This window comes from Lycorma delicatula, chromosome 11 (assembly GCF_047948215.1).
Source record: "Lycorma delicatula isolate Av1 chromosome 11, ASM4794821v1, whole genome shotgun sequence".
NCBI classification, from domain to species: domain Eukaryota; kingdom Metazoa; phylum Arthropoda; class Insecta; order Hemiptera; family Fulgoridae; genus Lycorma; species Lycorma delicatula.
This window is the reverse complement of record NC_134465.1, coordinates 21,070,853-21,093,649: the sequence shown is the minus strand read 5'-3', so window position 1 is coordinate 21,093,649 and position 22,797 is coordinate 21,070,853. Positions and strand designations below refer to the sequence as shown.

At 31.2% G+C, this 22,797-nt stretch overlaps 1 protein-coding gene across 1 annotated transcript in view; it reads left to right on the top strand.

Moving 5' to 3' along the window:
• Positions 1–915: 915 nt before the first annotated feature.
• The window catches only part of dos (daughter of sevenless), a 105,870-nt gene continuing 83,988 nt past the window's right edge, over positions 916–22,797 (top strand). Inside the window, exon 1 of the mRNA XM_075378789.1 lies at positions 916–1,297. Coding sequence (XP_075234904.1) covers positions 1,124–1,297 — 174 coding nt within the window. The 5' untranslated portion in view covers positions 916–1,123. The remainder of the gene's footprint in view (positions 1,298–22,797) is intronic.

Sequence of the window (22,797 nt, the reverse complement as noted above, 5' to 3'; positions counted from 1 at the left end):
CTTCTAAGATTCCACGCTCCGACTTGTAGAATGTTATTTTTTAATTTTTTGGTGACCTCTTCCTTAGTAGTCCCCACCCGGAGATCCAAACAGGGGACTAGTATACGTCCGGAATATTTTACCAAGGAAGGTGCCTCCATTATTGCTATATGAAAATGCAGAGAGCTACATTTTCTTGGAAAAAAAGCAGCTGTAGTTTTCCATTGCTTTCAGCTGTGCAGTACTTAGAGGACTGAGTGATGTTGATATGGCCGTTTAAGTCGTCCTGACATATGCCCTTAACAACTACTGAAAGAGCTGCTGCACTCTTTCAGGAATCATTCCTTATTCTGGCACTCAACAGATAACTCTCCGATATGGTTGCACCTTCGGTCCAGCTAATCTGTATCCTTGGGCACTCAAGCTCTCTCACCAACAGTAAGGTCTCATGATTCATAGAGGGAAGAACTATTACAATGTATTAAAAAATTGATGTTGCCTTTCTGTGTTTAGGTCAATATACCGAGGTATTGTTACTGCTCTATTGTCCCAAAATCAATGAAATAGATAAATAAAAAAAAATAAATTATTAATTTTAAATTATTTTTTTCAATCATTTTGAGTTTAACTATTTTGTAAAACAAGTTCTTATCGTGTAATGAATTCTTTAAAACATAGTTTTGCTAGCGTAAAATTGTTATTTCACTTAATGATTTTTAAAGCAAAATGATTAACTAATTAAAAACAATTTGTTTAAAGTTCTGGCGGTAAAAATGCGAAAATTTACATTTTTTAGACGTAATGAAGAATGTTTCAGCTTAGTAACTGTTTTTAATCTGTATATTTAAAATTTTTCTCAGTAGGAGCGGTGTAGTAGCATACAAAAGTTTACTATTATTATCGGTAGAATTTTATACACTGTGCTACGAGCCGCCATATTGGAATGATGTGTGGCTTTTGGAATAGTTTAATACAGTGTACACTTTATTCGGAGCTATGTTCATTCATGTTGGTAGTCGGTAGTACGATAGAAAAACGTAGCTTCTGATGTGTTGCCTCACTTGACTTTAGTCATCATCTGGTTTCCAGATCGTAATGTTGAGTCTAGTGTCGGGGGTGGGTGGGTTAGTTCCTAGTTTATCATATGTGTTTTCTTCCGTATCATAACAAGAATAAGAAATTATGTTTATTTGTTTGTGTAGTGAATTCGATTACTGATGATAAAGTAATTAAGATGTCACATAAATCAGACAATTTAGAAGTCATTCATGAAGGCTGGTTAACAAAATCGCCTCCATCTAAAAGGATTTGGAGAGCTGTAAGTGCCATTTTCAAAACTTTTAATTAGGTTTAGTTACGAGTGTTTACTTAAGTTAATGTTTGTTTAAAATTTACCAAAGATTATTTTGATTTTTTAACAGTTATTTCGTAGTGTGTTATGTAACCAAATTATTGTTTCTATGTTGATAAATCATTTCTTGCAATTATTATTAACTAAAATATCATCACTTTCGAGTTATTCTAAGGAATGTTATGTTCGAAATTTGTGTATTAGAATTTTCGTTAATGTTTTAATTTTAAGTATTTCCGACCGTTTTACAAAACTAAAGTGGATCATTTTTTTATAAAATAAGTTTTAAAAGCTTTGTTTAAGTCAAAAAAGTTAAATTTTATTCGTTGATGTAGTAGTTGTCTCGGATAAAAAGTAACTTTTAGCATATTCTCATATTTAAAATAAATCACAACCGTTTCTGTTGTACACTGTTAAGTTCAATACATCTCACATTATTTTCCTTATAATGTATTAAATTTGGTTAAGATAATTAAGTTTTTTGTTAGGATGTTTAAAATTCTATTTAATTGCTGGAATTTAATTTTAAAAGTTGTTTGGTATGTTATTTACATTCCTTGAAAGGTAAAGTTTGATTACTTTTTTTATGAAATAAATTTATAACTTCATCCCCTACATTTTTTATGGAATTTAAAATTGACTGCATCATAACCTTGTCTACATTTATAGTATGTTATACCCAATGTATAATTCAAATTAAATCTTGATTTATGTATTTATTTGTAGTAAAATGTACCGCATGAGTAATTTATTTCTGTTGTAAAATAATTTAAGTACTTAGTTTATTTAATTTATTTTGTTTGAATAGTTCATTGTTACTTAATGATGGTTGTATTTTATGGTCAAATTTACATAATTATTTCATTTCTAAATATTTAAATTTAGATTCTTATGAAAATTTGACAGTTTTTAAGCTTAGGATAATAATTGATTACCCTTGTAATGTAATACAATATTCCATGTTAGTTATACCTCAAATTTTCTATTATTTCTTGGAATAAAGCCTTGTCTGAACTTTTTTGTAGGAAATTATTGCCCAATTGAAAATCCTTAATTTCTCAATCATATCGCCTAAAATTTTTAAGTTGTTGGAGCTTGAGCTACATATCACATTATATATTTCCTTTTATGCCCCATTCCGTGTGTATTGTTAATTTTAGCTTGATTTTTGTTATAGAGTATTACAAAAATTAACTATTTAAACTGTTCCCTATCTATTGACGATTGGTTTTTTTTTGTTCCAATATTCCATTTTTTTAAGATATTCATTTGTGTTAGTATGTATTTTCATACCAGAAGAGTTTTTTTCTAACTATTCAGATAGAGTTCACATATTTGCATCTTAAGAATACTATTATATTTGTGGATTAATTCAAATAATGAGAAATGAATTCACAAATCTTTAAAGCAAGTAATTTAGATAAAAATTATTTAGCATTGGTACTAAATAATTTTAAATCTCTATTTATATATATTTACGAATGTGTAACCTCTGCAAAAAAGGTCATTGTAAAAAAAAATCATTTGTATCAAACTGAACAATGAAATTGTTTCTCGATATTTTGGCCTATGAGAAAGGATCTTGTTATGATTCTATTGCCTTCTTATAAATTTTCTAAGGATCTAAAAATTTGTGCAGTAACAGATTCATAACCTTCCTTTTATAAAAACTTATATATATATATATATATATATAAATTTTTTTTATCCTGTATCAATTTTATTTACTTGTCACCTTCCTATTCCTGTATTGCTTTTCATGTAATTATTTATTCTGAATTGGTATAATTTTTTATTCACTTTTTATTATAGAACAAGGATTTTTGTTTAAAATGTACTTTAATTACCTATTTTATATTATCAAGTATGGTTTTTTTTTTGAGTGGAATTATTCCCATATTTTATCCAGAAAGTTGTTTGAGTTAAACAGACTTTGTAAAATAATTATTTTAAAAAAAAAGGATAAATTAAATATGCTGATAAATGTAAAATATTACAAATCAAACAATTTTACTGTATCAACTGGTATAAAATTTCTATTTACATAAATAATATCTTATTTAGTTTATAATATTAAATGATTCATATAAACTAATATTTATACTTACTAGCACACCAAAAAATTATTTATAAAAATGTAATAAGATTAAGGGATATGATTGTTATAATAATAAAACACTTTAAACATAAATGTGATTATTTAAAATAAATAATTTTACTAATTACAAATGTTATAATTAATTAAGTTTTTTAATAACCTTCATTTATAAAATGAGAAAATTAAATCAAAAGTAACTTCATTACTTACAAGTAACTTCATTACGTTTATATGGATTTGAGTACTAGATCGTGGATACCGGTGTTATTTGGTGGTTGGGTTTCAATTAACCACACATCTCAGAAATTGTCGAACTGAGACTGTACAAGACTACACTTCATTTACACTCATACATATCATCCTCTGAAGTTATACCTGAATGGTAATTCTTGGAGGCTAAACAGAAAAAAAGGTAAGCCCTAGCCTTGCTTTTCTGTGATTTGCTAGCTATTCTTCTGTTCTCAAGGGACTGAGTTATTTGTTTACTTCAATATTTAAGCCTTGGCTGTTCCAGTAATTTTCTCTCACCTCTGGCTGCTTTCGACCTAATACCCTCCAGCAATCTTATTTGTTGTACGCAACATAGACTAGTCACCTTTACAGTGGCCATAATATCTTTATCGTTATTTACTTCTCTCCATATTCTTCAATTTTGTCCCTAGTTGATCGAACTAAATATTTTACATAAGGTTTTATTCTTAAATATACAACATTATTCTTCCTTTTTTTTTATAGAGCACAAGTTTTATAAGTTGGCTGGATTTAAGCTCAGTGTGTGTATAAATGACAGTACTTTCCTGCAATCATTCAGAATCTGTTTATACAGTTAAGTATACTCTCGATTTCTACAACTTCTGAAGTTATACTGTTTAAGTACTCTTAGGTACTTTAACTCATTCAGTATTTTAATGGTTAATTGCTTATGTTATAATTTTCTTTCCTGCCAAGTTATATCAAGAAAGAAGCTAGTAATATAATGCGATTGTATTTCTTTTTTGAAATAAGGTAGTCACAGTTCAACCGGTAAATTAGTTTATGAACTACAAGTGTAAGTCAGAACTTTCTTTTATCATATATTAATTATAAATATTAATATTTGGAACTTCTCAAGAACTTTAAAAATTAAAATTCACAGTGTGAATACCAAAAATAAATAGAATAACATTTATCTGTAGTATGTGCTTCTGAAATTTTTTAACAGATTTATTCCACTTATAAAATTGTGTGAAATTACATTCCTTTTTACAGAAAAACTAGGAAATAAACTAATGGCCTTGCAGTAATTTATATCTGTTTTATACGTATAAAAAAAGCACGTGAATTTTTTTTATCATATAATTTGCATTTGTAGTTTATTTTTTATTTTCATTTTATTTATTAGATTACTGGTAATCTTATAAATACCTTGTCTCCAGGTGAGTAGGTAATACGTACTAGGAAATCACATGCTCAACTAGGTTCATAGGTAGAGTTAGTTTTAACAAACTGCATGAAATCCCAAATGTTCCTTGAAAGATCCGGTGATATCTTTACATATATTGAGAAAAACCTCTGGAAGGACCGTAAAATAAGTTAAACAATCCCATCCGAAGGAGTATCCAAAAAATCCTATTCAGGCATGTGACAATCATCCTACTTATGATCTCTTGAGAGATGAAAATATATTTTTTTAATGGAAATATCTGTACCTTCAGTATTATTTGGTCGTGCTTGTAATTATGTTAAAGATGTGAAATCAGTTTTAGTTTCATACTTTTAATGAAATTGAAGTATTTTAATTAAAATAAGGCAGTTCTCCAATGATATTTTCAGTATTAAATAGTCGATTAAAGCACCAACAGGCATATTTGCTCAGGTATATTTTCTCTGGCATATTTCTTACATTGCACGCAGGAATTATCTATCATATATCTCCAAAACAAATAATAATATTTTTACCGCTAGTTCACGTACTTTAGAAGATCCCTTTGTGTAAATTTCAGGTTTTATTTTGAGTCTGCTTTTAGGTAAGACGTCAAAAATCGGAATTTTTAAACAAATGTCACATTTAATGGGTATTTATTGTTTGTATGAAAGAAGTTAAAAATTATGGACTTCTTATTTTGTATGTATTCTACCGCTAAATAAAATTCAGAGTACCGGTTTGTGTATGTATGTATCTTATAAATGTTTAAATTCATAAAATTATTTAACTCTTAAAAAAATTTCAAGCCCCAAGGTTTAAGTTGATTCTTATATTCTAAATAAAACATACCTACCAGGACATAAACGCTATACTTGCGGTTTGTAATTTTCTTAATTAAGAGGTTATTAAATTAAATTGATAACTTAATACGAGGGTTATTTTTTTTCAAGGTCCGATCGGTCACGAAATTAAAACCACAGTGAAAATAAAAAAAATTTTATTTGTAAAAAGTACTTGCATAGTTACTCTATTTGTCTACGTAGTCGTCACTCCGATTTATACATTTGTCGTAGCGTGGTCCAACTTTCCAATACCCTCGTCATAGAACGGAGCCGCTTCTGTTTTCAGCCATGTTTCTGAACGTGGCTGAAAACGCTGGTCTGCGGCTCGATATCTGTGCCAAAATGTTGTCCACCTAACCAGCGTTTCATGCGAGCAAAGAGGTGAAAATCAGATGGAGCCAAGTCCGGGCTGTATGGTGGGTGATCAAACAGTTCCCGACGAAAACGCTGCAGGAGCTTCTTTGTTACAGCCGCAGTGTGCGGCCGAGCATTGTCATGGAGAAAGACAACATTACTCTCCGCTTATTCTGAGTCGCCCTTCGTAGACGTTGAAGAGTCACGCAGTATGAGGCTGCAGTGATGTTCGTGCCGCGTTCCATGAATTCTACCAAGAGAACTCCATTCCGGTCCCAGAACACAGTAGCCGTTCGCTTTCTGTTGGAGAAGGTTCGCTTGAACTTCTTTTGTTTACTGGGAGAATGAGAACGCAACCGCTGTTTGATTGTTCTTTTGTTTCTTCAGTTTCGAAATGGACCCGTGTCGTGACCCCTGTGATAATTTTGTTCAAAAAATCTTCTCCTTCATTGTGGTAGCGCTGGAGAAACGTTAGGGAGGCGTCCATTCTCATTGTTTTGTGACGGTCGGACAGCATCTTGGGAACCCATCTCGCACACAGTTTGCGGAACTGAAGTCTCTTACTCACAATGGTGAAGAGAGCCGACCTTGAAATTTCAGGAAACGAATCGCTCAATACAGAAATTGTGAACCGACGATTTTCTCGAATCGCCTCGTCCACTCGCTCAACGAGATCATCTGTTGACAATCGGCTTCCTTCCCTGACCGCCTGCATCATGGACATCTGTACGTCCTGCTTTAAAGTTACTGCACCATTTCGCACTTTGCTGTCACTCATTGAAGTTTCACCGTGCACATTACTTATTCGTCGATGAATTTCAGCCGCATTACACCCTCTCAGCCTGAAGAAATCGAATTACCGCACCCACTTCACACTTGGCAGGAGATGCTATTCTTGTAGACATGTTTACGTGCCAGCTGCGTGTTCAGAACTAATCGAAGTGAAGCGGCGTGATTGAAGGCCATACTAGAGACGCTGCGCAACACACATATGCACAAAGGTTCTTCCGGTTTTTTCGCGACCGATCGGACCTTGAAAAAAAAATAACCCTTGTAATTGTAGAAGTTATTAGTAGAAACATAAATGCTTGAACAACAATTTTTAGTAGTTGGGGCGACCACTGGATGTTTTTCGCTTGAATATGTTTGTTCATTAAAATCAATTAATGTATTTCTGAAGTCCATAGACATAGAGAAATTATAGTAAAAAAAAACTAATTTTTCTTAGAAGGTGCTGCAGCATTTTAGTTCAAATCAACCCTAAAGTTTTAACTTTTAATTTAGTCATCATCTTCAATATAAAAAAAGCAAAGGATGAGATTAAATACAATATAAGTAAATTTAAATCAATTCATCACCCAAAAGAGTTATTTTACATGTTGTTATTTGATATTTTATGGAATCATTGTACTTCCCCATTTTTGATGTTCTAGTTGTTAGTTGTTCAACCGTGCCAGTTCCATATTGAGGATAGCAGAATTTTATTTCGCTGCATCCATGATGGGATGTGGTTATCTGGTACTATGTATGTGTAGAATTGCCCAAAAATCTCCATTAACTTCAAACAGCCCGATAAACGTAAAAGTTTAAGTACCCGCTGATTTAAGATGGGACTCCTAATCCTTTCCAAAATACAAATACAATTCCTTCAAAATTGTATAGGTATTTATAAAGTTCTAATTATACTGTAGAAATTGTTTGATTGGTTCCAGCTAGAGCAATATAATTTTTACAGTGAAGTTGTTACAACATTAGGTTTGCAACACTTGTAATATGGTGTCTCTTTATATTATGTTTTACATATGTTAGTTCTAATCATAGGAGTTTTAATTTTGATTCTTTTGACTTAAATTGCATGTTGGATATATTGGAGATAGCAAACTTATAAGATACCAACATTTAATAAAAGAGTTCATTACCCTAAATACCTAAATAACAACAAATCGATAAAGCCCATTACTTATAATTCCCAAAAAAATATATAACCTGCGATTGCTTTTGATTTAGTCCCTGACATTTAGGAATTTATTATTTAGGGTTTCATGGGTTATACGACCACCAGTATAAATATCTGTCCATGTTCGGTTATGATAACCAAATTTATATATATATATTTATTATAAGACCCACCAAATTTAACCTACACTTGCTTCGCTCACTAATCTTGACTAGCGAGCGTAGTTTCATTAGATTATTTCATAGTTTCATAAGTTTTGTTAGATTATATTTATACACTTAGATTTATTTATTATATAATTTGGTTATCTCATGACCGAACATGGACAGATATTTATAGCGGTGGTTGGATAACCCATGAGATCCATTATTTATCTAAAAATAGAAAATTCTTAATCTTACAAAAATATTAAAAAATTTATATCAGATATTAATAAAATAGTTTGATGAGTAAAATCAATTTTCTGTATTTTTAATCGATGTGACTTGATCTTATACTTTCTAAATCAATAATTTTCCAATTATCAGCATATAATTGATTAAGTAATAAATAAATTTTTTTATAGATTATTCAGAGGTCAAATAAAAGATTTTCCAACAGAGAATATTCTTTTATGAAATACAATATGTTAAAGATATGATTATTATTTAGATGTTTATCGGTTTATAAATACCAACAAACAATATCGAAAGTTTATATAATAGATTTTTTAATGCAATTCATAACCTTTATAATTCCAGTAGATTTATATAAAACCAAACATGCATAACAGTAATGATTAAAGTAGATACTTAAATGAAGTAGATACTTATTAATAAGACTCAATTATCCATATACTGTAATCTAATCTATAATAATAATTTTTGTAAAGAAAGTTTTAGATGACACTTTATAATATATTAAATTAGTATATTTACCAGAGTGTGTTACAATTAAACATATTGCAAATGGTAAAATTTTATATTTAATAAGTTATATGTGAAGAAAGAGTATGTTTTGCTTTGATTTATAATTAGAATTGTTTAATAATGATGATTTACAAAAAAACTGAAGAAAACATTTTCATATCACTCGTTAATTTCCCCTTCCAAAAAAAATACTTTAAATACATTAAAGTTTGTGTAATTGTTTTACGAGAGCTCTTTTGAGTGTAAGAATATTTCAAACTTATTTAATTTTAATAAATGTTAATTAGTTTTAACAATTATAATAAATTAGTGTTTCATGTAATTTTTTTTTACAATTGTTATGCTGTCTAGAACTTTTAATTAGATCGATTTTTTAAAATTAAACTAGAGTAAGGTTTACCGATTCTCTTACAGAGTAACAGAGTAACATAGTAATAATACATTGTTTCCTCAGAGAAGAATGCATTAATTTGTTGGTTTAAACCATCTGTTCCCTACTGTTTTTTTTTAAGTAGATGAAGCATCTAATGTGCCTGAGATAAATGAGGATAGTAATCAGAATAACATTTTTTTATACAGCAACATTGTGCAGTGAACTTAATGAAGGTGTCAATTCTTTTAAGTATCAGCTGTGTGCTGATATTAGCTTGGTGTAGAAGTTAATGAAACTACTTCGCTTCAATTTTCTCATTTCTTAATAAAACAGCAATTATAATGTATGCTTGTTCCTGAAAATGACTTTTTTCACATCAATTTGCTTATGTCGTCAATCTGTTGTGTAGTTTGAAATAATATTATTTTTTTGTTATTAAATTTGGATGTCTTTTTAATAAATGGCCACCAAATTTAATTTATTTCTAAAAGATTCTGCCAGAAATTTCTAACCTCATATTAAGACTTCTCCATTTTAAATTTTATCAATCAAACTAATTTTTAATATTATCCTGTAAGTTGCGCACAATATGTAAATTTTTATATTTTGAGGGAATAGCTTTTTCAGTGAATTAAAAATTAATTTTTTTTTTGTTCAAATAAACTAAAATGGTTTAATTTTTTGTAAATTTTATTTTTGTCTTCTTCTAATTTATTCAGACAAAGTATAACAATTTTTACAAAATTCCTCACCAACAAATTACTACCTTTTTACACCATAATCAAGAACTTATAATTAAAAAAAAAAAAAAATTATTTTGTTCTAAAAACAATATTTTTATTAAAAATATGCTTAATACATTGATAAAAATGATTTAAAATACTTGACATAATTTTAAAAAAACAATGGTTTTAAAGTAAAAATCCATCTGAAAATGGCAGAAAATGCTTGAACGGTTCTGTTTTTTTTTTAATTTATTGGTAAAAGGTCGATTTACATTTTTATTTTTTATTAATTTTCACTCTTAGGTTATGAATAAATTTGAAAAATTGTAGGAAAGAATATTGTAGATCGAGGTTTCACATGTGCAATTCTCAGACTAGATGCTAATGGTGTAAATGGTTTTCTACCCTCTAATTAAAATTTTGGTGGATTCATTAGAAATCTGTGATAGAGTGAATCGCATGTACTGATGCGATTCACCTCTATATGTATGGTTGCTTCATTATAGTTAGTTTTCATTTACAGATTTAAAGAAATGTCCAGTGTACCCAAGATACGTAGTATCAAAATATACAGAGGTGTACCATAAGGCTCTGTGTTAGGGCCATTATTGTGGATATTAGCTTATGACGGGTTTCTGGAACTACAGTTGCCCGAGGGGATGGAGATGATATCCTATACAGACGATCTATCAATCTTGGTGCGTGGAAGAAGTAAAGAAGAAATTCAGGATAGAGGCAATCGCTCATTGGCTATGATTAATAATTGGATGAGTGCACGAGGACTAAATCTAGCACCCACAAAATGTAGATACATTGTCATGACCGGCAAACGAAAAATCTGACCAATAAATTTAGTGGTAAATGGAAACCAGTTTATGAAACCAACTCATTAAAATATTTAGGAGTGTTTTTAGATAAAAGTGGAAAATTTACTGACCGTATCATCAATAGCTGTAAGACGGCAGAAAGAACGGTTAGCACGTAATACAATACTAACATCAAAAAGCGGTCCAAGGGCATCTAAGAGAAAGTTAGTAGTATCAGCGGTGACCTCCTCTATTTTATACGCAGCATCAGTGCAGGGGAAAGCCTTAAGAGTTGAAAAGGAACCTATCACGTGTGAATAGTGTGTACAGAAGAGCCCTGATAGGAGTAGTTTCTGCCTATCAGACAGTTTCATAAAAGCATTGTGTGTTCTTGCCTTGGTCCCGCCAATCGAGTTGCAAGTGAATGAAAGGGTAGACATAGCACAAGCCCTGAGTAAGCAAGATTGATCACCGAATGGAAGAACAGTTGGACAGCAAGAGGGGTGGCACAGTGGACCAAGAGGAACGTACATGATTTAGAAGCGTGGAACGGAAGGAAATTTAGAGATGTGAACTATTACACAGCACAGATTTTAACGGGACAGTAATTTTCAGAATTACTTACATTAAATTGGAAAATGAGAGTCATCAACCTGTATGTTTTGTGAGGAGGAATACTCTGTGGAACACACATTCTTCAGATGTTTACAATGGGACTGACTGTGGAATAGGGCTGGAATTACTAAGTGTACACCAAACGACCTTGCGGACTTCATGTTAAGCAGTGAAGATCAATGGAGGAGAGTAAACGCATACGCTGAGGAAGTGCTACAAAGTAAGGATCAAGAGGGCGGCACCTGGGCTATTAGCGTAGGGTAGAGAGGACAGCCCCAGAGGCAAGGGCTGGCATGCCTATGTGTGACAGTACCAATGAACCTCTGGGGACTCCAGGGGATAGTAGGCTAAACACTAGGAGAAAAGACCTGGCGCTGTGTTTGGCAGAACATTCCTCAAAAGAGCTGACCGGTGAGCCGACCTACCATGCCAAATATTCTCATTAGAAGAGCAACCAGACACTCCTTCAGGTGGAGTTATACCTACCAGTTTAGTCCGACCTGGAGGAGTAGAGGGGGAAAAAAAGATACATAGATCTATTTTTTAATAATGCAACATTATTTATTATGTTTTATTAAACAATAAGTTTTATTATTTTAATTATCATTTATATTTCATCTTTGTTATTTTTATTTTTATATATGAATTTAAAAGAACCTTGAAAACTATGTAAGAAATAATATTAATATATATACGCATATTTAATTACTAGTAAAAGAACTTTATTAATTAAAAAAAAAATAATACATCTGGACTGGACATCTGGTGGTACTACTGGTACGTGAGATTTAGGTGCATTAAATCAATCTAGATTTAAATCCTAGTAAACCCACCAGGTCGGTCTAGTGGTGAACACGTCTTCCCAAATCAGCTGATTTGGAAGTCGAGGGTTCCAGCCTTCAAGTGCTAGTAAAGGCAGTTACTTTTATACAGATATTAATACCAGATCGAGGATACCTGTGTTCTTTGGTGGCTGGGTTTCAATTAAACACACATCTCAGGAACGGTTGAACTGAGACTGTACACTTCATTTACATTCATACATACCATCCTCTGAAGTAATACCTTACGGTGGTTCCAGAGGCTAAACAGATAAAAAAAGAATAATATATTTTTATTTTTCTTAGATATGATAAGGACATTGGTGTATAAATAATTTCTATCTTTAACCACTTTAAAGGGGAGCCTTTATAAATGCCAGGAAAGTTTACCACATCCTCGTCCAGCCTTTTCTTTTTTTTTGCCTATATCTTGCTATCCTTTTTCAGTTAAAAACAGAGAAATTTGTATCTTTTTATACTAAAAGGTATTTTTTATTGAAAACAATTTTTTTTTACAAATTCTATGTAATAGTTATTATTATTCTTGTTTCTGTTGTATGTAAGTGTTTATTGTATACTGTCTCTATGTCACCTGTACATTATCCTGTTTCCAAGATTTATTTTGAATTTTTTATGAAAAATATGCTAGAAAATATTGGTAGATGTGAATGAATAATTTATATATTTATTTTTGCATAATCCTTCTGTCACCTTTATAATTTATTATAAACCGATATCTTGTTTCTTTTATTTATTTATTTTTGTTCTTTTATATTCAATTTGTAACTTTTTTTTTGGGTTGAATAAAAATAATAATGATAGAAACTAACAATGGTTATTTTATTTCATTTATTTATTTTCTTTGTACACTTTTGTGATCAATTTTATCATATAATATGTATGGTCAGCTGTAATTTTTATTGATAGAAAGAGCTACAGTAAATTTTATTGAGATAAATTCATAAATAAAAATTCTCAGAAACGAATAGTTTCTGAGAATCGTTTTAATTAATATACAGTCATCAGTAGATACTGAGGAATTAGTATTAAAAATCCCAGATGCTAGTGTAAAGTAAGGATTAACATTACAATGTTAAATAATTGTAATTGATAACAAAATAAATAATTTTTATTAAAACATTACGTGCTTTTAAAATTAAAATAATTAAAAATTGTACATTATTTTTAGATAAAAATAATGTTGCTTGAAAACTAGAGTATAATTTTATATAGTTTCAGTTCAAAGTCATTGGTTTACAAAAATACAGAAAACCATAGAATTTGGCTGTAACTGAAACATTTTCCTTGAAACTAACCGAAAATTTAGTTTATTTTTATCAGAATTTTAAAAACATCCATAATAAATAAGAATTATATAGTTGGGAAGCTTATCTTATTAGTGATGATGATGGAAACTTTGTTATTGAGTAATAATAGAGGATAAATGTATAAAAAATCCTTTTGTGAATGTTTTCTGTCATGAGAACATTAAATAGTTTCCCTTTCTCTTCTAAAGGCTCATGTTATGTTTAAGTTATTATCATGTCTCTCTTATAAAGGTGATGAGGTTGTGGTACCGATCTGGGTTTTAAGTTCTGCCACTTTAGATTCTTTTTTAGCGGCCAATTTTCCACTTTTGATTGGAATTGCCTAAAATTACTTCCTTTCTTTTTCCTGTTTACCTTCCAGTAATTACTATTCAGGTAATACTTCAGAGGATGAATGAGGATGATATGTATGAGTGTAAATGAAGTGTAGTCTTGTACGGTCGGTTCTACCGTTCCTGAGTTGTGTGGTTAATTGAAACCCGACCACCAAAGAACACCGGTATGTACGATCTAGTACTCAAATCAATGTAAAAATAACTGACTTTACTAGGACTTGAAAGCTGGAACTCTCGACTTCCAAATTAACGGAATTGGGTAGACTTGTTCACCATTAGACCAACCCATGGGTAAAATTACTGTGCATAGTTTTTGTGCAAAAATATTTTTATTTTATCAATGATAAAATAAAAGATGGTATGTGTTAAATAAATATTGTTTATCGAGTGTTATTATTTTATCATTTTTTTGTTTGTATTAAAAATTTGGCTTTTTCACATATTCATTGTTAAGTATCTACTAAAATCATAGCAATTAAAATAGCTATCTAGATTTATATTTTAATTATTTAAAAAAAAAATAAAAATATATATTATAATTATAATATGTATTATTGTAATTATATTAATTATATTTATTTAGGGAAGTCAACACTACTTGAAACTCGTAATAAACAATCTGTGTTCCCTGGCTATTAAAAGGCGCCTGCATGTCATTATTGATCAGATGGGGCTTTCCCAAGTTTATATTTCCATAGAAGAATGGATGAAGAATAAGGTGAAGGGATTTGAATTAGGGGATGATCAACTCGCATAGAATCCTCTGATCAGAACAGACAGTTTAATAGCTTGCCCAAGACCAGTGAATCGCTTTAGAGTACTACAATAATATAAATTGATCTGCTGAATGGAGTGCAGAGTTTTATTATCATATAAACAAATTTGATATTATTGTAGATGTTTGATAATTTAGCATTTTAATTTTTACTTTATTTAAAATTTTCCAATACATTCTGTATTAATTTAGACCACATATCTGATCTTTTGAAATAAATACCTTTGAATTGAATAGAGAATGGCTTTATTTTATTTTTTCATAATGACCCAGCCATTAATCTGAGTGGAATAGTTCTACCCTTAATAATACAGTTAGGGATAAACTTACTTTTTTAAAGAACTTATTTTGTTTAACTAATTCAAAATACTTCAACATTTACATTCAGGCACTTTTTTAAAAATATCTATATTTTATAATATCATATGACAAAATGCCTCAGCACTGGAATTGAATTTGTGGAACTTTTTTTTTAGTTAAAAATTATAAAAATGGAATGCTGAAGAGCTGTTCCAAAATATAATGTAGTATAATGTGCAAATTTTAAATAACCTATTAATAGTAGATACATGGAACAAATAAAAATAAAAACAAATCAGAATTAAGTGTAATTTTTAAAAAATAAATATTTACCAAACACTGTATTTGTTCGTCGTATTTTTATTGTTAGAGTGTTACTTTCTATGCTTATTGGTTTTACAAATCAGTTGTACAGCAAAGTAAATATCTTCAGCCTTTTTCCTGTGCCAGGATATCCCAGATCGTGATCAACAGTATATCTGTGTGTACTTTCTGAAACATCATTAAGCTAACTACATACCCAACTTTTCTGTGACCTCTTCATTTTAGGATTTTACAAAGCGCCTAATAATACTATATATGCGTTTTATATGATGAACATATAAATATATATATATTCTGAAAACTTCCAAAAACTTTGAGCAGCTAAACCTAATCAGAGCCAATAAGAAGCGTCTTTGCTTATTCCTAAAGCAACTGAACATATACTTTTAGACATTTTACCACAATATTTTGTTAATTAAAGTTTGAAATTTTCCTCAAAAATTTCACGTCTGCTTCATGCTACTTACTTTTTTCAGTATTATCTAGAGTCCAATCACCAATGCATATGTTACATTAGGCAGATAGCATGTCTCAAGACATGTAAGATAGGAATAAATTGTGCTTAACCTTTTAAGTACAATTATTGCCATGTATTTAGAAATTCTTTTGCGGCATGTCTGCTCTGTCTTGTCTTTTGTATCATTGCTGTGTATTTTTTAAATTATTTTTCAATATTTTGCGTTCTCAATGTTTCTAATTATGTACATAACTTAATCTGGTTATTTCCTCTTATCTCCATATACAGGTGGTTTATAAATAAACATCTTAGTAATAAGATCAGTAAAGTTGTAAAATAAAAATAATTATTGATTTATTACTAATGAAGAAATCAAATTACTTATTTTGTCCAAATGCTAATTAATTTAGCAACGTCATTTTTTTCAGATTCTTCAGAGATTTAGTGGTAAATGTAGTGCTAGGAGTTAAGCAATTTGAGGCCCGGCTAGATTAGTTCTATTTTAGTGCTAACAGTTTATCAGTATTGCCTTTTAATCACCATTAAGTTGTTAGATTTTAATTAACAACATATCCTATCGTGATATCTACAAGTACAGGGTGAGCAACATAAAATCGAATCCATAATGAAACCGTTAATGAGTCTTTCATAAACATCATTTATGAAAGACTCTCGAACAACTACTGCGACTAGTGGATGTGTATATTACTACTACTAATTGTTGCTGCCATTTTGTTGGAGTGCAATACTGTGAGTGCAGTTGTGTTTGTGTAAAATGCCGTATTCAATCCAAGAGAGGATAGCTATAGCTGACGCCTATATTCGTTCTGGATCTTTTGAAGAATCATGTCGATATTCGTAGAAAAATTTCCGAATGCCTGTATCCCAGCGAAGAGTAGCTTAGAAAAATGGCGTACAACAGGTTCAGTTTCAAATGCAAAACAAAATAGGCAACCTTCCGTTAGGACTTTAAAGGCCATAGCCGATATTGAAAGGAGAATTACTGCCGGTCCAAAAAAATCACTACGCAAGGTATCCCGACAATCCGGTATTAAATACATATCTTGTAAAATTCTTCACGACAGATAGACCCGATGTCATATCTCTTGTCAGACGAGGCGTGTTTCATTTATCCAGCCGTGTTAATTCACAGGACACAAAGTATTCGACGGTGAGGAATCCTCACAAGATGTTTGAATGTCCACTTTACGATGAGAAAATTGATGTTTGGTGTGCCATTTCTGGTAATCGTATAGCGGGACCAGTATTTTTTTGACCGGACTATCAGTACACAGGTTTATCTCACAATTTTCTAAGAATTCTACGTGCACTTAATCGATAATGAAAAAGAATACAGCTTCTTCCAACAAGATGGAGCAATGCGTCACACATCAAACGTTTCACTAAAGCACGTTCATGTAGCTTTCACAAATGAACCAGCTGTCAGCAGAGAATGGTGGCCTAGAGCTGTCTACTTGCGATTTTTTTCCTTTCGAGCTAATTAAAGAAGAGAGTTTTCTCATCTAATCCTCACACTATTGATGAACTGAAGGTAAACGTTCAACAAGAAATCAACACAATCGACAATGTTTTGCATCAGACAACTCTCAGTATGATCAGTCGAGCCCTCAAGGGTGGTCATTTTGAAAATCTTTTGTAACAATACGGTAAATAAATGCTACATTTAAGTTACATTTTATGTTTTTCTTATTTAATTTATCCGAATCATTCATAAAATTTCATTCCAACATAACCTACCGATTCTGCAGCGGTTACGTTATGGGTTTGGTTTTTATGATGTTGCTCACTCTGTATAACATGTAAAGTTGCTTTAGGAAGAAACAATGAAGCCTCTTATTGGCTCTGATTCAGTTAAGTTGTTCAAGGTTTTTGGAAGTCTTCAGAATATGTTAAGAAATTATTCATTTTAATAATAATAAAATAATATATATATATATATCACTGCTGTTAATAATCCTGGCATGGGATGTATGCTTGTTATCCTTATGAATGGATATTTATGTCATTTTCAGAAGTAATAAGCGACTTGAGTCTTGTCATTATTATTATTATAACGCTTAAAAAATTATTTGTTGCTGTATACATAATTTTTAAGCTAAATCTTAATTTACAGAAAAAAATAAAATTACCGTCTCCCTTGTAAAATATTTTACTTTATATGATGTTAAAAAAAAAAAATGTAGGCTATGTTGTTATTTATAAAAAGGAATTTTTTATATGTTTACACAAATAAAATGATGATACCTGTTGAAGAATGCAGTTTCATTAGAAAATTTGCAATCTCAGTTACATCACTGTGTGTGTGTGTGTGTGTGTGTGTGTGTGTGTGTGTGTACACACACACATATAGAACATTGAACTCTACGTTTATATCTTATTTTATGTTTATTGTAGATTTTTGTAATTTTTTTCTTCTTTAAATAGTTCATTTATTATTTGCTTTGTTTTACTAACATATCTCTAAATATATACACAAAAAATATGTGTTTGTGATACATATATCACATATAGATAGATATATATCAATAAAGAAATAAATCCCATATGTGGTGTGTGTGTGTGTGTGTGTGTGTGTGTGTGTGTGTGTGTTAATGAACTTTTTACTTTATATATATATATATATATATATATAAAGAGAATTTTTATGTTATTCATATTTTTTTTTACGTAATATTATTGGTTATTTTCTTCCCTTCCCTCCCCACCATTGTTTCACTCTCTTTCACTTCGTTCTTCGTCTCACTCTTTCCCTTTCTCTCTCTTCTATCATGGTACGTCGTAAATTTTGTATACATTACTTTAAAATTGAAATTTTTTGTGAACTTTGATCGGCGTATAATTTGTATATATATATATATATATATATAATTTAGTTTTTCTTGTTTCATACAACATTTAAAATAAATTAGCTTTCTAACTATTTTTAATATAATTTGTCGGATGAGGGAATGTCTCTGATTTTAACTATATTACTCGCGTTATATCTTTGCCGATCAATTTGAAATTTATTATATCGCTTCGTAATGGTAATCGATTGAGAGATTTTTTATTTTTTTTTTTTTTACTTCCCGTTCGTATTTCTATTAATCTGTATAATTTTATTTTATTTCTGAAATTGTTCTTTAATAAAGGTATTATTTAGTTCTATAAATGACACGACTAATTACGTAGATAGCGAGCATCACTGCTTTAAGAGAAAACCACTCGTAATCGGTTAGTCTACGTTTGTCTAAACCGTAATAACAGATATTATGAAATGAACAAACAGATTAATGATCTGTTTCCTTTGTAAGATTATACTTAATTGAAGAAAATATAAAAAAAAGAACCCTTTCAATTCTTTTTTTAAATTAATTCAGTTTTACTCCCTTTTTTTTATAAGATTACTTCACCAAATAAGCTAGAAGTTTGTTCACGGGAGTATGTAATGGAAATATTTTCCAAATAGCGGTGTTTTAATTGGGAATGGTAATTTTTTAAAAGCGGAAAAAATCTAGTTTGTCCTTTTAATGAGCCGAATAAGTAACTGATTATTTAAAGATGAATAAGTATTTAAAAAAATAATTGCTTTATTAACTGCTGTGGAAGGAACTACTTTAACGATCGCATAATAATATAGAAGACTATACCCGAGCTTTTTAAAAAGGACTTCGAAACTTTGAAAGCATATAAGAATGTATCTAAGATTCGACCGAGGTCTCATTTCGTAGTAAAATATATAGTTTTCACTAATGTATTTGATTAGTACTGATTTCAGCCACCAGTGCTATCACTATTGTTAAAAACGGATACATTTATCGGTGCGGAACGTGATGGCTGAGTGTTTTGGTTTCACAATTTGCAGGCAACAACTGCAGTTCAACGTAATTTTCGTAGAACACTAGGCAGCCTCCTAGTAGGCATAGAGTTTACTATCGGCATAAAACTTTCGTTGTTCTGTTAAATATACAAAATCACCAGGATGCCCACGCTTCCACGAAGCTGCTGTGAAACAATTCAGAGAAAGCTTTCCGCGTAATCTGAAGAAATCAACTCGACGTGCGTCACGTAAGACTGGCATTCCACAAACGACTGTTTGGGGCGTATTACGTAAACGATTAAACTCGAATTATAGAAACTAACCGTGGTTCAACGCGTTACAGAATAAAGTTGCTCGGCTGCGGTTTTGTATGGAAATGACGGATAGAACTGCAGACTACGTTTTTAGACGATGAAGTTTTTAGCGAGTCGACGTTTCACATCGGCGGCAAGATGAACACCCGTAACTCCCGAATACGGGGTAGCGAAAACCCTCAACAAACTTTGATAGTTCTAAGATCAATATTTTTTGTTTCCTAAGCAAACAAACTGTACGGCCCGTTCTTCTTTTAGGAGGCGACCCTTGACGGTATAGGTTATCTGGACGTGTTAAAGAAGTTTTGCTTAGACGATGATGATCAAGATGGACGCCATTATTATCAGCAAGACGGGGCATCACCTCACTACCGCCTCGATTCCCAAGTCGGCGGATTGTCCTGATGTTTCAGTCGCATGGCCACCTTGGTCCCCGGATTTGACTCCTCTAATTTTTTTCTACCGGGGTTTCATTTAAGTTTACGTATCGCCTTTGCCTGTTTATCATTTAGAGCTAAGACTTCGAATTAACGCCCGATTTGCTGGGAGGAAATGGACTTCAGGCGGGATGTGTTTGTCGCATTAAAAATGGAAGCCATAACGAACCGAAGTGAATGTCGGGTAACAAACTTAATAAGTTTTTCTATGAAACGAGACTTCAACCGAATCTGTAAGTTATTTCAATAAATTTCTATACGCTTTTAAAGTTGTAAAGTCCTTTTTGAATCACCCGGTATGTAGTAACGGTGGATTGCTCCTCATAAGATATGCACTTTCTAATAATTTTCTTGCCGATGTTGCAAGAACGCTCGATTCGATTAAGTCGAGAATATTTTTATTTTTTATTTTTTTTTACCCACAGGAAGTCAACTGATATTACTTTTTATTATTTTTGCTTCAGTTTTAAAACAATAGCTTAATTATGAAATGAAATTTTGTGATATTACAGAAAAGTGACTAGTCCACTTGTTTTCCCCCTTTTACTAACTTTAAAACTCATCGGCAAAGATAAAAGTCGTACGGTGCAGTTTAGGCCTGTTCCTAAATTGTTCCGCATCCACTTCTTGCCGAAAGAAAATAATCAACATGCAGCTGATATCAGTTTTTCTAAATAATTTTAGAATATATCTATCGAAACATATAAAATTTCCGGTTTGATTAAACGTTTTTATAATTCAGTTGACTATTTTAACGTTCCACTCAAGGATTGTTGGTTTAGAAATATTCCATCTCTTGACGAACAATTTTTTTGCAATATAGGTCATTAGAAAATCGTTAATTAAAAACACGCTGCTGTCATTTCCTGAAGGATAATTGACGAGGGTGGACCGCCATTGTCTGGAACGGTTTATGAGATTTAAACGTAAGTCGGGTAATTTATGTACTGTGAGGGAAGATATCCTTTTTCAACTCATACGTCTTTTTTTCTTGTACTTAATAATCCCTTTCCTACTAAGGATATCGTGGGTTCTTTTCGCTTCTCTGATCGTCGGTTGAACCCGACTACTGCATCTGAAGAAATCGAAATATGTAGAATATTCATTCTTGGTGTGATCTAATGAGGAGAGGTAGGTCCCCTTCTAGAAAGGTATTGGCTAAAATGACCTGTATCGTTACTTCCTGTAGAGTTATCGAAGATAAGAACGTGAAACGTATGTCGCAGAAGAATATTTTCACTAGTTTTATCGTTAGTTATTTAATGCCCCTCCATCTTTCGTGCGTATAATTTTGTTTTAGCGTCACTAAAGCGATGAACAATTTGGACGGTTACCGTTTAATGTGTCGTGGTGCGAGTGGTACCGTTTCCGCCTTTACCCGGAGGTCCTGGGTTCGAATCCCGGTCAGGCATGACATTTTTCATACGCTACAAATTTCCATTCGGGCTAAATGATCTTAGTAGTCGATTACCGCAAATCTCGTAAAAAAATCTGCTACTCTTATTATTTTTTTTAACGTCCTTAATTTCTTTTCGAAATTTATTTAAAAATTGCGTAGGTTTCATCGTTATTTTTATATAAACGTGTTATTCGACCTTGTACGACTGGAATTTTACGACAAATAAATATTTACTGTGAAAGAAAATAAGCTTACAACAAAGTCATTCAAACAGGTATCGATACGTACAAACTAAATTAACGTACGGATACAGAAACGAAAGTGTAAAAGTTGAATAATTTCAAGAAAGAATTCTCTGAATCCTGAAAAACTGTTTTAATTTTGTAGATGGATTCTTTTTAGTTAATAATGCATAAAATTTACATACAATTCGCTTCGTTATTTATATTGTTATTTATTTTTTAAATTCTTTTCGGATTACCAAGAGTGTACACGTCGCAACGAGAAGGTAGATCCTTCTGGAATTGAATATCAGCTGGAAGCCTGCGTTTATTTTGTAATTATACAAGGTAAAGACTACCTATTATCTCGGCTTAAAACACGAGACGATTCAAGTAATACACAACCTGCCGCTGTTTTGAAACTAGCTCCGCTTTTTTATTTACACAAAGCGATAAATGCCATCATTGATTTTACCAGTCGAAAAATTGGCGATTAATTACAGTTTCAGTGAACTTTTGTAGTATCTTATAGCCAACAGGGTGGCTAACACTCGCGGTACAGATACAGTGTTAAGTTTTCGTATACGGATCAATAGCCAGTCGTATAGCCGAGATGCGGCCTCCTTCAGTTACATTTCTAATCGGGAAGTGAAGGTTGGCGTATAACACAATAATGAACAATTTTTTGCCGTTTCATTGATGAATTTAATTTACATAAGCAGTTAAAATTGTACTAAGCTTCCAGTAAAATAATTGGTCGTGTCCTCTTTTTGTTTGAATTTTATAGTAATGGCGGTATTACCTTTTGTTTTTACTTTTATGTACAGAGGGGAACAAAAAAAATTACTCTCCG